Source organism: Hemiscyllium ocellatum, chromosome 11 (genome assembly GCF_020745735.1).
Source record: "Hemiscyllium ocellatum isolate sHemOce1 chromosome 11, sHemOce1.pat.X.cur, whole genome shotgun sequence".
Classification (NCBI taxonomy): domain Eukaryota; kingdom Metazoa; phylum Chordata; class Chondrichthyes; order Orectolobiformes; family Hemiscylliidae; genus Hemiscyllium; species Hemiscyllium ocellatum.
The window spans coordinates 32,073,349-32,088,780 of record NC_083411.1 but is presented as its reverse complement, the minus strand read 5'-3'; the positions used below and the strand labels follow the sequence as shown (position 1 = coordinate 32,088,780).

Sequence of the window (15,432 nt, the reverse complement as noted above, 5' to 3'; positions counted from 1 at the left end):
TTGAAAAAAGACAGAAACAGCACTTGGAAAATATGAATGAGACTGGCAGGAGAAAATGGATATATATGAACCAACGAGAGTTTAACATGCAGAGGCTACATTCCACGATTAAGGATGATCTTAAACTTATTAGATCCTTGTTGTAAGATCATAGGACTATGCCTTCATATCAACTACTACTGCAATTTTCATGCCTACTAAGAGCTGTAAAAATGCAGTATTATATCCAAAGACCTGTGTCTAATTTCATGACAAGTATGGACAACAGTGTCCAATGGATTCTAAGCACCATTCGCTAATGTATAAGCAACAGAAGAGCATCAGGTATACAACCAAAACACCTAGTCTTAACCTTGGTCGAGATCCATAGCCAATTAATCAATTTTATTTTTGCAAATCTTCATCTGAATCAGTCTACAATTAATTCAAAAAGTGATTCTGGCTCAAACAGCATAATCTTTGAGAAAAGGCAAACACTTTCTGATACCTGGATTAAACATTAGAAAGGTTACCAAAAAAAGGAAATCTGGCCAAATGTTAATAATAATTTTTAGATAATAGGTTAATTATTACAACATTTAATTTAGAACTCTTTGTAAATCTTTTTACAAAATTTAACACAAAATTGTATTATTCGAAATTATGGAGAATGAACCAAACTTCAGAAATGCTCTGCAAAGCAAAACAATATACGGGTCCCAAATATAATTGAATTGAGGGTCATTTTATATATTATGAAAAAGCACAGATGTATTCTTAAAAATAAGTTGATTAGATCATGAACTGCTCAAAGTCCGATTGACTGGTCATGTATTAAAATGTGCAATGGTTCTATCATTATTACATTATTGGAAAAAGATGTTTCAACAAACCAAAAGGTACTGAACTGCACCAGCAACAAATGAAAAGCAGTCCAAACACAAAATGCTGAATCAGCCAAGTTAACTTACATTCTGTTCCTTCTAACAAATACAAGCACTTAAATAATGTGTTCACTCTCTCTTTTTAACATATGTCTTCCTCAACATCTCCAATTCAACTGATAGATCATTCAATTAAAGGCAAATAAATACTTGGAATTTAATGAACACAAACTTATTTTAGCTCAATCTCAAAATTTCAGGTTGTATAGGGAAATTAGTTTTCAAATATTGTGGAGTAATTTTAACCTAACCCCTCGGTGTGAAATTGACTTGATCCAAAGTGCTGTTGATGAGGCAGGAATAAGATTGGCCTTACCCAGTGTATCAGAATTAAAATGAGCTCTATTGTTTCATCAACAGATCTGCAGTTGGATATTGTGGATAAGAATCTAATCCATCTCTCATTGTACTGAAAGAGTATCCATGTTCCATAATATATCAAGGGAAGAATTATTTCTCTTCGAAACACTATTTATTAATAGACACATTATAGCAAACAGCTTGGAGTAATGTAAGGACTGCTCACTCCTGATAAAGGACTTATGCCTGAAACATTGATTCTCCTACTCGTCAGCCTGACCTGCTGTGCTTTTCCAGCACCACACTCTCAACTACAACAAACAGCTTGCTTAGTTCTGTTACTGCAAAAAATTTGAAATACTATGAAGTGTTATCACTTACTTTTGTTTGTTTAAACATTGAGAAACCAATTTATTTCTTTTTCAAGTTGTAAGCAAGAGGACATGAGACTTCAAACTAAGGGTAGTCTCTCAGCCCTGAAACACATCCGACACTTCACAGACAGCCTCAACACAAGAAACACTGAAGGAAATCAGTTCAGTAAGGCTGGTCTGACCACATACAGCACCACCCACCTGGTTGAAGACTAAAACAGCCCTGATACAGGAAATTTAAATCACAAGTAAGACTCAAGGAGTAAATTAAATCTTTGGTGGCACAAGTTGATGGGTAACACCATGGCAGGCTTACTGAAATGTGTCAGGTGGCACTCCCTAGATAAATCCAGGTCTGAAATATCATCACTATAATGGATGGCAGTTTAACATGTCTGGATATTACATTTTCAGGCAGGGTAAAGTAGTGGACAGAAGGGAGGGGCATAGCATTATTGATTAAAGATTTAATCACAGCTCTAAGGAGGAATGATGTACTGAGTGAAACATTAAATGAGGCCATATATGTTGAGCTCAGAAATAAAGATAACAGTCTTTGGGTGGCATGGTGGCTCAGTGGTTAGCACTGCTGCCTCAGAGCACCAGGGACCTGGGTCGATACCACCTCAGGAGACTGTCTGTGTGGAGTTTGCACATTCTCCCCGTGTCTGCATGGGTTTCCTCCAGATGCTCCGGTTTCCTCCCACAGTCCAAAGATGCGCAGGACAGGTGAATTGGCTGTGCTAAACTGCCCATATTGTTAGGTGCATTAGTCAGGGGTAGGGTAGGGGAATGGGTCTGGGTGGGTTACTCTTCAGAAAGTTGGTGTGGACTTGTTCAGCCGAAGGGCCTGTTTCCACACTGTAGGGAATCTAATCTAATCTTAACTTCTAAGTAAGCACACCAACATTCTGTTTTGACATTATATCATGTTCCTAACCTTAAACAAGGTGCATTTGCCAGTTTAATCATAACAAGAAAATATATAAATCCTCAATGGCACACACAGAAACATACACACTGACGAACTGTCCTTACTTGTGGAAAGCAGTGATCCTTTTCAATGTGCTCAGGACCTGGTAAGCATCATCCTCATCAAGTTCTTCATCCTGTTCCAGTATCAAAATTAGTTATATGTGTTCCAAATAAAAGCAAATTGTTTTAAGTATTCTCAACTCCCTTACCAACATACTAGCATGAGTAAATATATAGATTTATTGTATTAATAGATAACCTAGTTAGAAAAAAAACTTACCAATTCACTCAAAATTGTGTTTTTATATGTTAATCTTACACCAAAATATTGGCACAGCAACACCTCCACCAAGAATATTTTTGTTCTCCTAGTACTCAAAATATGGATGTGTATTGCAAGATACATTGAAGATTCAGTGTTATTGTGTAAAGTTAGAAGAAAAATCATACTATGCTAAAATTCAAATTTCACTGAGTATTTCTGCAAAGGTTAGTTAACATATCATATGGGGGGGAGAGACATTACCACTTGGCAGAGTTTCCTCAGTGTCAGTTTGTTTTAAACATAAAAGAACATTTGTAAATACATATAGAAAACAACTAAATACTCCCAGTCATAAACACTAAACTCTACTGAAATGTGGAATCACTGTCACAGTTGGTATGTGATCACCAAACAATGCCAGCTAAAAATTGCACCTGTTGCCTCTTGGCCATTAAAGGATTGCACTTGGCTAAGACATCCACAATCAAAACTTTCTTTCCATAAATGGCTAACGCAGCTGAAACATTTCTGAGTTTATGTTTCTCAAAATATTGTTAAGTAAAGAAAATAAATAAATTTTTTCAAGAAGTTGATAGGATAATTAAGTATTACATTTATCAAATGTTAACAAAAAAGTACAGAAACTTTCACTGTAACCTTACTAGCTTCATCCTGAAAGCTGCTAATAACTCTCTAAAGTTTTCAAGAATGTGAAACTTTCTCAAGCATTAGACTAAATGAAAACAAATATATTTTCCTTAAAGGATTGCTTTGAATACATCACAAAGTGCGACAAATATTAGCTGATCAACAGCTCAGAAGTATTTAATAACATATGCTAAAGATGGCTGTGAACTACTAAAGACTGAAGAAATTTCAAAATACACGGCAAAGCATTATGGCCAAATTTTTGCTGGAATATAGCATTTACAGGCATATGCCAATGGACTACTTTTCTCTGTATCCTTCAGCTCAGTAGCATTCTACCCTTTACAGGTTGAGAAAAACGTGAGCACAATGGGACAACTGGATCTTCAGTTGCTGACAGGGCCAACAGCTTCCCTCTTTGAGACTTAAAGGATACGAAATATAGAATTTGGAAAACAAAGTGAATTAGAGTGAATGATTTTGCTAAGTTAAGTCATTACAAAAACAGGAACAAAAGAAAGAGTGGATGAAGAAGGATGTGTTTTGAGTGATCAGAATGAAAGAACTAAGTATATAATAATTAAAAACCTCTCAGAAGAATGCACAACATACTTTACACTGTTCAGTTTTTGGGCTGAAGCTGTAGATTGGGCATTCCATTAACAATTACACTTTGTTAAATGTGTAATTTTATTTTATTAATTTCAAACCCTAAACTTTCAGCTGCAAATTTAATGGGAAATGAAAATACAAGTTTAAAAAGTTACAAAATTTCCAGAAGGTTGACTGCGAACCAGTTTTTGCAAGGTGAACAGCACCAAGATGCATCTGAATCAGCAAGGTATCTAAATCCATAATTTGCAGAGTCTCTCTTTTTCTTGAACTCGCTGACTGATTTACACATAGTGGCAGTATGCACCATGAATATACCACTGTTTTTCCAGCTGGCTTTGGTTTATTCATTTTTCAAGTTTTGTAATGTAAAATTATCTCAAGTAATTTATTTTATTTTGTAATTGCAAATTCTCAGAGGTAAGCAATCACTCCTCATTTTAGAGGAGAAAGTGAGGACTGCAGATGCTGGAGATCAGAGCTTAAAAATGTCTTGCTGGAAAAGCGCAGCAGGTCAGGCAGCATCAAAGGAACAGAGAGTCAACGTTTCGGGCATAAGCCCTTCTTCAGGAATGATTCCTGAAGAAGGGCTTATGCCCAAAATGTCGATTATCCTATTCCTTTGATGCTGCTTGACCTGCTGCGCTTTTCCAACAACACATTTTTAAACTCCTCATTTTATGGTTAGTCTTTCAATTAATGTGTAACGGATAATCATTGTGTGTCTCCCTTCATAAATGCAGAAAGCATTCTTTCAATAACAATTTAAGTATTGAATAAGAATACACAAATTTGTAATAGTTTATATTAGAGTATTGTGGTCTGAAATTTTGGAAAGATGTTAAGGACAACTGGAAGTTAAACACAGAATAAATGAATTTCCCATTCATGGAAATGTAATTGAATATGCTTAAAATTTGCGAGAAGTAAAATGTATTCCTGCAAAGTTGTATTTAAGAACTGTAGTAAAAACATCCCACCTTTAATGTTACAGAAACGATTACTGAAATCACGTCAAAAGTTAATTTAAAATAAATTGAAATTAATTTTGAAGGTTTCAAAGAATTTACATTGCTATACTCAAACTAAATTCCCACTTTCAAAAGTAACTCAATCCGAATAAACAAAATAAGCATCAATTCTGCAATTATTTGCGACAAATTTTACACGCCAATTGACTCAACATTAATAATAAAGTGTACTAAAAACAATTTCTCTTACGTTTGACTATAAACTTACTTAACTAGCAAAACAACGACTGTATTAAACCATTTTATTAACTGACAAGTTAAGGAACCACAGAACCAAATGGATTTCTGAATAATCTTTCAGATACAAACCTCTTGTAAGAAGTCTTCAAGCATATGACTGAATTTATCTACCAATTCATCAATTAGCTGGCTTCTTGAGATATCCACTCTGTTGAATATTGTGTATTCATCATTGCAGAGGGCATGGTAAGTTTTAGAACAAGCTTCTAAGACATCAGTGTCCACATGCTTTTCTACAATATTTTTCAGTTGCCTCAACAATGCGTCCAAGTGCTTGAACGAAAATGATAAAACAATTTATATTAGCATGGGAGAGCAAATTAATTGGGATGGTATGAAGTCGTAAACTAAGATAAGGACAAAGATTGAAACTATTTTATTAATACTATCATTATGCATAGAAAGGACTTGATACTGACAAAAAATATTAATGCTGTAATTAAATAAGGAAACATAAAATTCTGGAAATATACAATTCTATCAACAAAAAACACACATTAAAAGTCTAACTTCTTTATCTTAATTGAAGGATTAACAGGCCTGCAACAAAACATGAGCCTATCTTTTTGTTTTGTAAGCGCTGTTGAACTACCATATACACTTGTATAAAAGTTATTTCCATACAGTTAATGTTTCTCAGGGAATAATGTGTTTCATTTAGGTCCAGAAAAGACTGCTGCAATGGAATAAAGTACAAATAAACAAAAGAATTTATATTAACATGTTCATTTCTTTATTTTATAACATGAGACTCAATATACATATATGCTATATAACTGTAACACTTCAGTGAAATCTGGTCCTAGTCTTCCTCACCATGATCAGTCATGTCACAAAATTTAACATCATCCTTCATTATCAGTAATTGTCCTTGGTATGGTCAAACATTTTCAATCTTGCAATTCTTAAAAAAAACATTGGAATAGATTTATTTCCACCTGTATATGACCCATTAGCAGTAGTGCTTATGATAGTACTCATACTTGTCTTTAGTGAACATGTTTTTCAATTTTCAACATCCGACTGGTTGACATTAGATACTTCTTTTTTGAGGGGTTTATTTAATTTTGAAAACTCCAAGGCATGTACATTGTCAGCAACAACCCCCAGGACTGGTTGATCTCATATCACGAACTACAATATAAACATCTTGCAGATGAGCAAATATTTTCTTTTGTGTAGTCCTTCCAATCTCAAATTCCACACTTTGCTGACACCCCCCACTCCTCTTTTTTCCCACTCCTTTTTCAACGACAGGCCTTTCTAAAATTTATCTTCAAAAAGAACATGCACTTGAATACCACCATAGGTTTTAATTTCGTTCCATGTGAGATGCAAGATGGAATCACTGTGAACAATGTTTAGTCCTGGCCCTTACAAGGCAGACTTTCAACATAAGTAACAGGCTTGTTATCTGGCACATCACAGTTCAACAGCCTTATTCTTAAGAATTTTCCATGCAGGAGTCCAATTTATATGGAATCTTCTCGATGTTAATTGGCAAGTCAGTAGCATTGATGATTTGATCATAAACCTCAGATGCAGAAATTGTGAAATTCTCATTTTCTGATGGAGAGCTACATCGTATCTTTTCATGAATCTTGTGCACCAGCTGGCACTAGCCTTTAACTCTGAAATACCATCTTTCTTCAATTCTGAGGGTGTAAAGTCGGATAGTTATGCAGGAAATAACACGACTTTTCCCCTGATGTGGCACACAATTAGTCTCATTAATTGGTTAAGAGGTTGTTGCTGGAATTTGCAAGACAGAAAATTGAAAGATTCATACCCATGCCTTGAAATTAATGAACTATAATATTCACAAATAATTAATAAAAAAACTGCTTTGAAATCTTATGGTTGACATTTATGCAAAGTATAGAGGATTCTTTTTGAAACCAAAAGTCATAGGGTCAGCTTTTACACTAACATATACTAGCCTGTATTTCCAGCACTTCAAGTTGTATTTCAGATTCATAACTCAGTGATTTTTGATTACCCCGTCATTGTTGTAGTATTAAAATGTCGACTTCCGTGAGGCTACAAAATTCAACTGTTCTCTTTCAAAAGACAGTATAGAATATACAATTAATTCCGAAGTTTTATATTAAACTTTATGAAATTAATTTCAACTTGAACTTTACAAAATCTAAACAGTGATAAAAGAATACTAGTATATAAAATAACTTCTTTCACCTTTTCTAGTCGACCAGTTGTATAGATCTCCAAATCAAAAAACAGTGGTAACTGTAAAAGGTTCGTCACTTTCTCTGCGTCAACTGCATACTACATTGAAAATGGGGAAGAGGGAGATTGAACACAGTAAACAATAAATATTCATATCTAAATAAATAATTCAACTAACGTTCAACAAAATAAAGTTGAATATAAAGCATTATAGCACTAAAGAGTGTTTTTGATCCTTTACTCAGGATGTCAAGTGTTGGTTCAATGACAGCATTCTCACATTGAGACAGAAGGATGTGAATTCTCTTTTAAGACTTGAGTACACAATCTTAACTGATAATTCAGTACAACACCAAGGAAATACTGTCCTTCCAAGATGTTACCTGATAAATCAAGAAACCTAACTCATTTGCCTGCTCTTGACAGAAATCCTACTGCATTATTCAAACACAGGGTGGGGAGTTATCCTGTACATTACCCAACATTCATCCTTCAACCGCCATTACGAATTGTATTATGGGACCTTGCTGTAATTCTGTAAATTACAATAATGACTATATTGCAAAAGTAATTAATTGCCCATGAAGCATTTTGGGGTATTTTGAGATTGTGAAACACTACATAAACACAAGTTCTTCATTTCTTTCTTTTCGTACAATTTACTCGGTACTCAGAATTTCCTCTCTTCAGAAGGAATTGTTTAGATCAGAGAACACTATGAGCAATATTGCTGGTGACTGTATAAGAAACAGTGATTCTGTTTTTTGTGAAGAATGGCTTGAGGACAGAAGTGCAAGATTTAGATTAATATGCTATATTAGTGAAAAAAGGCCACAACCTGAGCCTCGAAATGCAAATAGCATTCAAAAAATGAAATCAATTCACTAATTTTTTTTTATTATGCCGTAAATCTACTGCAAAAATGCAGAAGGTAAACCAAAGACATTTCTCCACTGGAAGAAAAACTGAAGGATCAATCACCCCAAGATTCATGTGCATTTCTTACCATGTCGAAAGCCAATAGATAGAAGGGTCCAGCTTTTCATTTCTACACTTTTAGCAGCAGCATAGTACACAGCACAGAAAAACTACTTAGACTAATAGAAACATAGAAAATGGGAGGAGTAGGCCATTCAGCCCTTCGAGCCTACTCTGCCAAGATGAAAGATCAGTCCTCAGCAGAGGCCTCACCTTCATTCCCCTACGTTCTCGGATCAACGAGTTCAACACTCGGCGAGACATCGAACAATTCTTCCGCCGCCTTCGCCTCTGTGCCTATTTCTTCAACCAAGATTCTCGCCCACCCTCTGACGATCCCTTCTCCCGCCTCCAACACACCCCATCCACCTGGACGCCCCGTGCTGGCCTCTTACCTGCCCTCGATCTCTTCATAGCCAACTGCCGCCGCAACATTAACCACCTCAACCTCTCCACCCCTCTCACCCACTCCAACCTCTCACCCTCCACTCCAACCCCAACCTCACCATCAAACCGGCAGATAAGGGAGGCGCGGTAGTAGTTTGGCACACCGACCTTTACACCGCTGAGGCTAAACGCCAGCTCGCGGACACCTCCTCCTTCTGCCCCCTTGACCATGACCTCACCTCCCACCACCAAACCATCATCTCCCAGACCATCCATAACATCATCACCTCAGGGGATCTTCCACCCACCGTCTCCAACCTCATAATCCCACAACCCCGCACTGCCCGTTTCTACCTCCTGCCCAAAATCCACAAACCTGACTGCCCCGGCCGACCCATGGTCTCAATCTGCTCCTGCCCCACCGAAATCATCTCCGCATACCTCGACACGGTCCTGTCCCCCTTAGTCCAAGAGCTCCCCACCTACGTTCGGGACACCACCCATGCCCTCCACCTCCTCTATGATTTTCACTTCCCCGGTCCCCAACGCCTTATCTTCACCATGGACATCCAGTTCCTTATTTACCTCCATCCCCCATCACGAAGGACTCAAAGCCCTTCGCTTCTTCCTTTCCCGCCGTACCAACCAGTACTCTTCCACTGACACCCTCCTTCGACCGACTGAACTGGCCCTCACCCTGAATAACTTCTCTTTCCAATCCTCCCACTTCCTCCAAACCAAAGGAGTTGCCATGGGTACGTGGAACAGTCCATCTTCCGCAACTACACTAGCACCACACCCCACCTTTTCCTCCGCTACATCGATGACTGTATTGGCGCTGCCTCGTGCTCCCACGAGGAGGTTGAGCAGTTCATCCACTTTACCAACACCTTCCACCCCGACCTCAAATTCACCTGGACTGTCTCAGACTCCTCCCTCCCCTTCCTAGACCTTTCCATTTCCATCTCGGGCGACCGATTCAACACGGACATTTACTATAAACCGACTGACTCCCACAGCTACCTAGACTACACCTCCTCCCACCCTGCCCCCTGTAAAAACGCCATCCCATATTCCCAATTCCTTCGTCTCCGCCGCATCTGCTCCTAGGAGGACCAGTTCCAATACATTACAGCTCAGATGGCCTCCTTCTTCAAGGACCGCAGCTTCCCCCAAGATGTGATCGACGATGCCCTCCACTGCATCTCCTCCACTTCCCACTTCTCCGTCCTTGAGCCCCGCCCCTCCAACCGCCACCAGGACAGAACCCCACTGGTTCTCACCTACCACCCCACCAACCTCCATATACAGCGTATCATCCGCCGTCATTACCGCCACCTCCAAATGGTCCCCACCACCAGGGATATATTTCCCTCCCCTCCCCTATCAGCGTTCCGTAAAGACCACTCCCTCCGTGACTCGCTGGTCAGGTCCACACCTCCGACCAACGCAACCTCCACTCCCGGCACCTTCCCCTGCAACCGCAGGAAATGCAAAACTTGCACCCACACCTCCTGCCTTACTTATCTCCAAGGCCCCAAGAGATCCTTCCAGATCCGCCACAAATTCACCTGCACCTCCACACACACATCATCTATTGCATCCGCTGCACCCCGATGTGACCTCCTCTATATTGGGGAGACAGGCCGCCTACTTGTGGAACGTTTCAGAGAACACCTCTGGGACACCCGGACCAATCAACCCAACCACCCCGTGGCTCAACACTTTAACTCCCCCTTCCACTCCACCAAGGACATGCAGGTCCTTGGACTCCTCCATCGCCAGACCATAACAACACGACGGTTGGAGGAAGAGCGCCTCATCTTCCGCCTAGGAACACTCCAAACACAACGGATGAACTCCGATTTCTCTAGTTTCCTCATTTCCCCTCCCTCCACCTTGTCTCAGTCGAATCCCTCGAACTCAGCACCGCCTTCACAACCTGCAATCTTCTTCCTGACCTCTCCGCCCCCACCCTACTCCGGCCTATCACCCTCACCTTGACATCCTTCCACCTATCGCATCTCCAACACCCCTCCCCCAAGTCCCTTCTCCCTACCTTTTATCTTAGCCTGCTGGACACACTTTCCTCATTCCTGAAGAAGGGCTCATGCCCGAAACGTCGAATCTCCTGTTCCTTGGATGCTGCCTGACCTGCTGTGCTTTTCCAGCAACACATTTTCAGCTACCATTCAGTATGATCATGTGATCATCCAACTCACTTTCTTTCCATATCCTTTGATCCATTTAGCCCTAAGAGCTAGGCTTAACTCAGTCTTGAAAACATTCTGTTTTGGGCATCTACAGCTATGAGAGAGAGAACTTTACAGACTCACCACCCTATGGTGAAAGACATTTCTCATCTCAGTTCTAAATAACCTACCTGTAATCTTCAAACTGTCATCCCCAGTCATTGGGAACATCTTTCCTGCATTTCCCCTATTCACTCCTGTTCAATTTTTTTTAATGAGGTCCCTGTTCATTCTTCAAAACTTCAGTGAATACAGACCTAACTGACCCAGTTTCCCTTCATAAGTCAGTGCTAACATATCAGGAATTTCGTTTAATACTTTTAAGCTTCTGGGTCCATTTCATTCTGCCATTCTTGTTTGAAAATTTGTGAATTGATAAATCTGAGAGTCAATTTTGTCTGTCAATTTACAAACATCACAAAAATTAGAGATAGAAGGCAATCGTTCAGCCATCTAGCCAATGGTAATAACTACAACTATTAACTTGAATTCAATTATCCTGCCCTTCTTATCGGTATGGTTGTAGTTCATTCAGCATCTCAAACCGATTCTGCCAATTTCATGATTGATCGTGATCCATGTACTCACCATGATACTATAACCCTCTTTAATTTTGGCCTCAGCAAAGTTGATCAATCTCAGTTGAGAAATTTTGAACTGACTTAGCTTCAAATGATTTTTGGGGCAGAAGACTTGCAGAATCCCAACAGTTTACGTGAATAAAGTTACTATTTGAAGATTATGCCCCCTTGTTCTGTACTCTCCCATAAGAGGAAGTTTCTCCCTAACTGCTCTAGCAAATCCTTTTATCATTTCAAACCTCAAATAGATAATCCCTTAATTTTGTACACCTAAGGAATTATGTATTATGCCCCTATATTCCAATCTTTTCAAATTGAGCATAATCCTGGTGAATCTTTGTTGCACTACGTTCAAGGTTACCATTGCCTGCCTGTGATTAGGGCCAAGAAATAAGTGCAGTACTCCAAAATGGATCGAACCACAAATTGAACAGCTATAATATCACAAACATCACTTTGTATTTTAACACTTTTGACATACAGAAAAACATCTGTTAGCATCAATTTTCTTACTATTTCCATCCAACAGCTTTTAATCATTTCTGGGCTTGGACCTCAAAATCTTCATTCATCCAGTGGCTACATTATCATTTTAAAGGTAAACATGATCCATTTTTCTTGGTCTTCTATAGCAAGTGTGGTGTATTGAAGAGAATAATAGTTGAAAAAGAAAAACACCAATTTGCAATGCACTTTGTGAAATTTTGATTGGCTCTGCTACAGTGAAAAAAATCTTCGCATTTGTCAAATAGACAGGGGTCGTTACAAGGGTATTAAATCTGGGCTACATGCGGCTTTTGTATTCTGCATTACACGAAAACATGCTTATTTCCAGAAATATTCTACTGCAATAAAGACTTTGAAACACATTAAAATTAAAAGTACCTTTGCTAAGAGCTGTGGAAGGACAACTGAAAACTGTTCCGTAATTCTGGTCCGATCATCCAACTGTGTTTTTTTCTCTTTTGCAGTCAATACCTGTCATTGCAATATGCAGACCATCAATTGTGCAAATATACACATTCTTACTTTAATGGCACCCCTTTTCTATTTCCCTGTCTTTCCTCAAAGCTACAAATCCTTAAAAACATACAATAAAATGGTAGAAGGTCCATAAATATTGGTTGGAAACAAAAATGCATTTCTGTTCATTTCTCACCGCAGACTGAAACCCTCGTCTTTGCAACTATTTGTCACATATCTATTATACATGGACAGAAAAATTCCTTACTCCAGAAATACTTCTGTTTGAGCATGTTCCAGGATCTAAGGTTTTCACACTTTGTTAAACCTTTGTTCAGTGCAAAATCACTTCAGAATTAAGATAAATGAACAATGTGCTTGTTTGTCTGCAAAATACTAAATTGCATTCAGCAAAGGAGAATAAAATCAAAATATTCTGTAAAGTACAATAAACACTATACCAATTGATTAACATATTCCCTTATCCATATAAAACAAAGGACAAAGCGTAATTTGCATTAAAAGTTTGAAGAACAAACAACAACTAATACTTACATGAAACCTTTAAGAGAACCAAGATGCACTATGGCTCTGAACAGGAAAATTACTATTCATATCTCAATACCAAACTATAAGGAGATATTAGGATATTCTTTGTCAAAGAAAAACGTGTGGTGCGTGAGAAGGAAAGAGACAAAGGCAAAGAGGACAGAATTGGAAAGAATTTGGAGGGCTAGAGGAGATAAGGAAATGCAAGATCACATAATAGATTTGAAATTAAAGGTGGGAATTTTGAAACTGAAGAGCTGCTTAACCAGGTGTCAATGTAGGTTACTGAAGAGAAGGGTGATAGGTGAACAGAACATCAGTGAGAGTTTGGATATGTGCAGCACAGTCTTAGATTATCTTAATTTTACAGAGGGTGGACTTTGGGAAGACAGACCTGTGTGCAATGGCATTGTCAAGTTTAGAGGTAAAATGGGAATGGATGTGACTTCACCAGATGAGGAGGCAAGGATCGAGTCAGGCAATGCTACAGAAATAGAGAAAATCCATCTTATTGATAGACACAAACATGTGGTTGGAAGTTCATCTGGAATCAAATATGATACCAACATTGCAAGCAATATCAGATAGTTGCCAAGAAAGTGCGAAGGCTCGATTGCGGCAGGAAAAGAAGACAGTAGCTTTAATCTTTCCAGTATAAAAAATGCGAGAAACTTCTCTTCATTCAGTACTGGTGTCTGACCAGTAGTCTGATAGTTGAGATTCACTGGAGGGATTGAGTGTGGAGGCAGGAAAGAGCAAACATAAAAACGATATCCAACCATGTGAAGTCTTAAATAAACAAACAATGCAATCTGCACAAGTACTTCAACTGTACTGCATTGAAAAATGAAATGAGTAAGCATCTTAGATAAGGAAATATAAGTGTCATACCTTTCTACCTGAACCTCTACCAACTGGAGGATGGCACTCCACTGTTTGCCGGATTGTGCACAGCATAATTTCAACAAGTGCGCTCTCCTGTCTATCAGTCAGGACTGACAAGAAAAGAATGCATCGTGAGCTTTATTTGCAGAGAATGATGCAAGAAAAGCAACTGATTTCTTACACTATTTTCAATAATTATGTAACATTAGATGAATGTTGTTTCAACAGTTATGCAACAACATTTTCATTAAATCTTCCCAGTGTCCTTTACAAAGCTCTGTTAAGCCTGTAGAAAATACATTAGAGACAATGTTATTTCTGTGTCTCCTGAACATGAACAGTATTTAGCAAGAGTCAAGAGAGTCAAAATACCCTGAAGTACCTGTAAGTAAATGCATGCAAGAGTTTCTGATAAAATTGACCAAACCAGAAATGATCCAGAATAGAGTTGATGTTTATTTAAATTAAGGCCTACCAAAATTTAAAATCACAAGTCCATTAAATTGGTTAAATGTTTGAAGTATTTTCACAGAAAAGTACTACCATTTCTAAAATGTGAAGGAATGTTACTGTGAACAAGCTTCAATAAAATATCAAGGCAATTCATGGGAGCAACAATCCTTCGAAATTTGAGCTGATATAGTCTTTTTTACTTGAATTACAGATTAAATAGTAATGTGATGTTGAAGCTCCAACTGGGAATTTCAATGGTCACCAACACCAGTTTTATTTTTAGAGCTTACTTAATAAATAAAGATTAATTTCCATATCTGCCAACTTGGAATTTGAACTGATGTCTGGATCATTTGTCCAGACTCCTGAAATGTTAAAAATCTCTTTTGGTAATTTAGCAGTTAAGAATTCCAATTCTCAAGATGTCCTGGGAGTTTCAACACATCCACAAAGCAGAACAGGCCACGGTTGACAGGTGCAGAAAGGGATGCGCCTGCAGGGTCATGTGAGCATGAGAGAGGGGCTGGAAATCAGGAAGGGCATGAACAGAAATCCTACAAGGAGAAAAAAAATGGGTGGGAACAGGGGAAGAGAATCTGAATTGAAAAGAGCTACTGTAGCAGACTCCGAGCAGTTGTAGTTCAAAGTAGATCGAACCAAAAGTTGGGGTTAAGGTTCAGAAGCATTGGGAGCTATCCAGACAGTCGGGGCTCAGTAGCACTGGCTGGTCAGTGGGAGCGACTGGCTGGTCAGAGCAGCTGAGAGCAGAGAAGCTAGCCCAATAGGAGCATTCGCTTTGTGTAAAGGATAAATAGTAGAGCTCAGAAAA

The 15,432-nt window shown here is 38.5% G+C and overlaps 1 protein-coding gene across 5 annotated transcripts in view; it reads right to left on the bottom strand.

The window, feature by feature from the left end:
- stag2b (STAG2 cohesin complex component b) overlaps positions 1-15,432 on the bottom strand; it is a 194,831-nt gene that overhangs the window by 56,197 nt on the left and 123,202 nt on the right. For all 5 annotated transcript variants that reach the window (XM_060832506.1, XM_060832505.1, XM_060832507.1 and 2 more), the window contains 5 exons: positions 14,157-14,260; positions 12,639-12,731; positions 7,565-7,654; positions 5,438-5,641; positions 2,636-2,706 (listed from right to left, as the gene is read on the bottom strand). In XM_060832506.1, the coding sequence (XP_060688489.1) occupies positions 2,636-2,706; positions 5,438-5,641; positions 7,565-7,654; positions 12,639-12,731; positions 14,157-14,260 (562 nt within the window). The remainder of the gene's footprint in view (positions 1-2,635; positions 2,707-5,437; positions 5,642-7,564; positions 7,655-12,638; positions 12,732-14,156; positions 14,261-15,432) is intronic.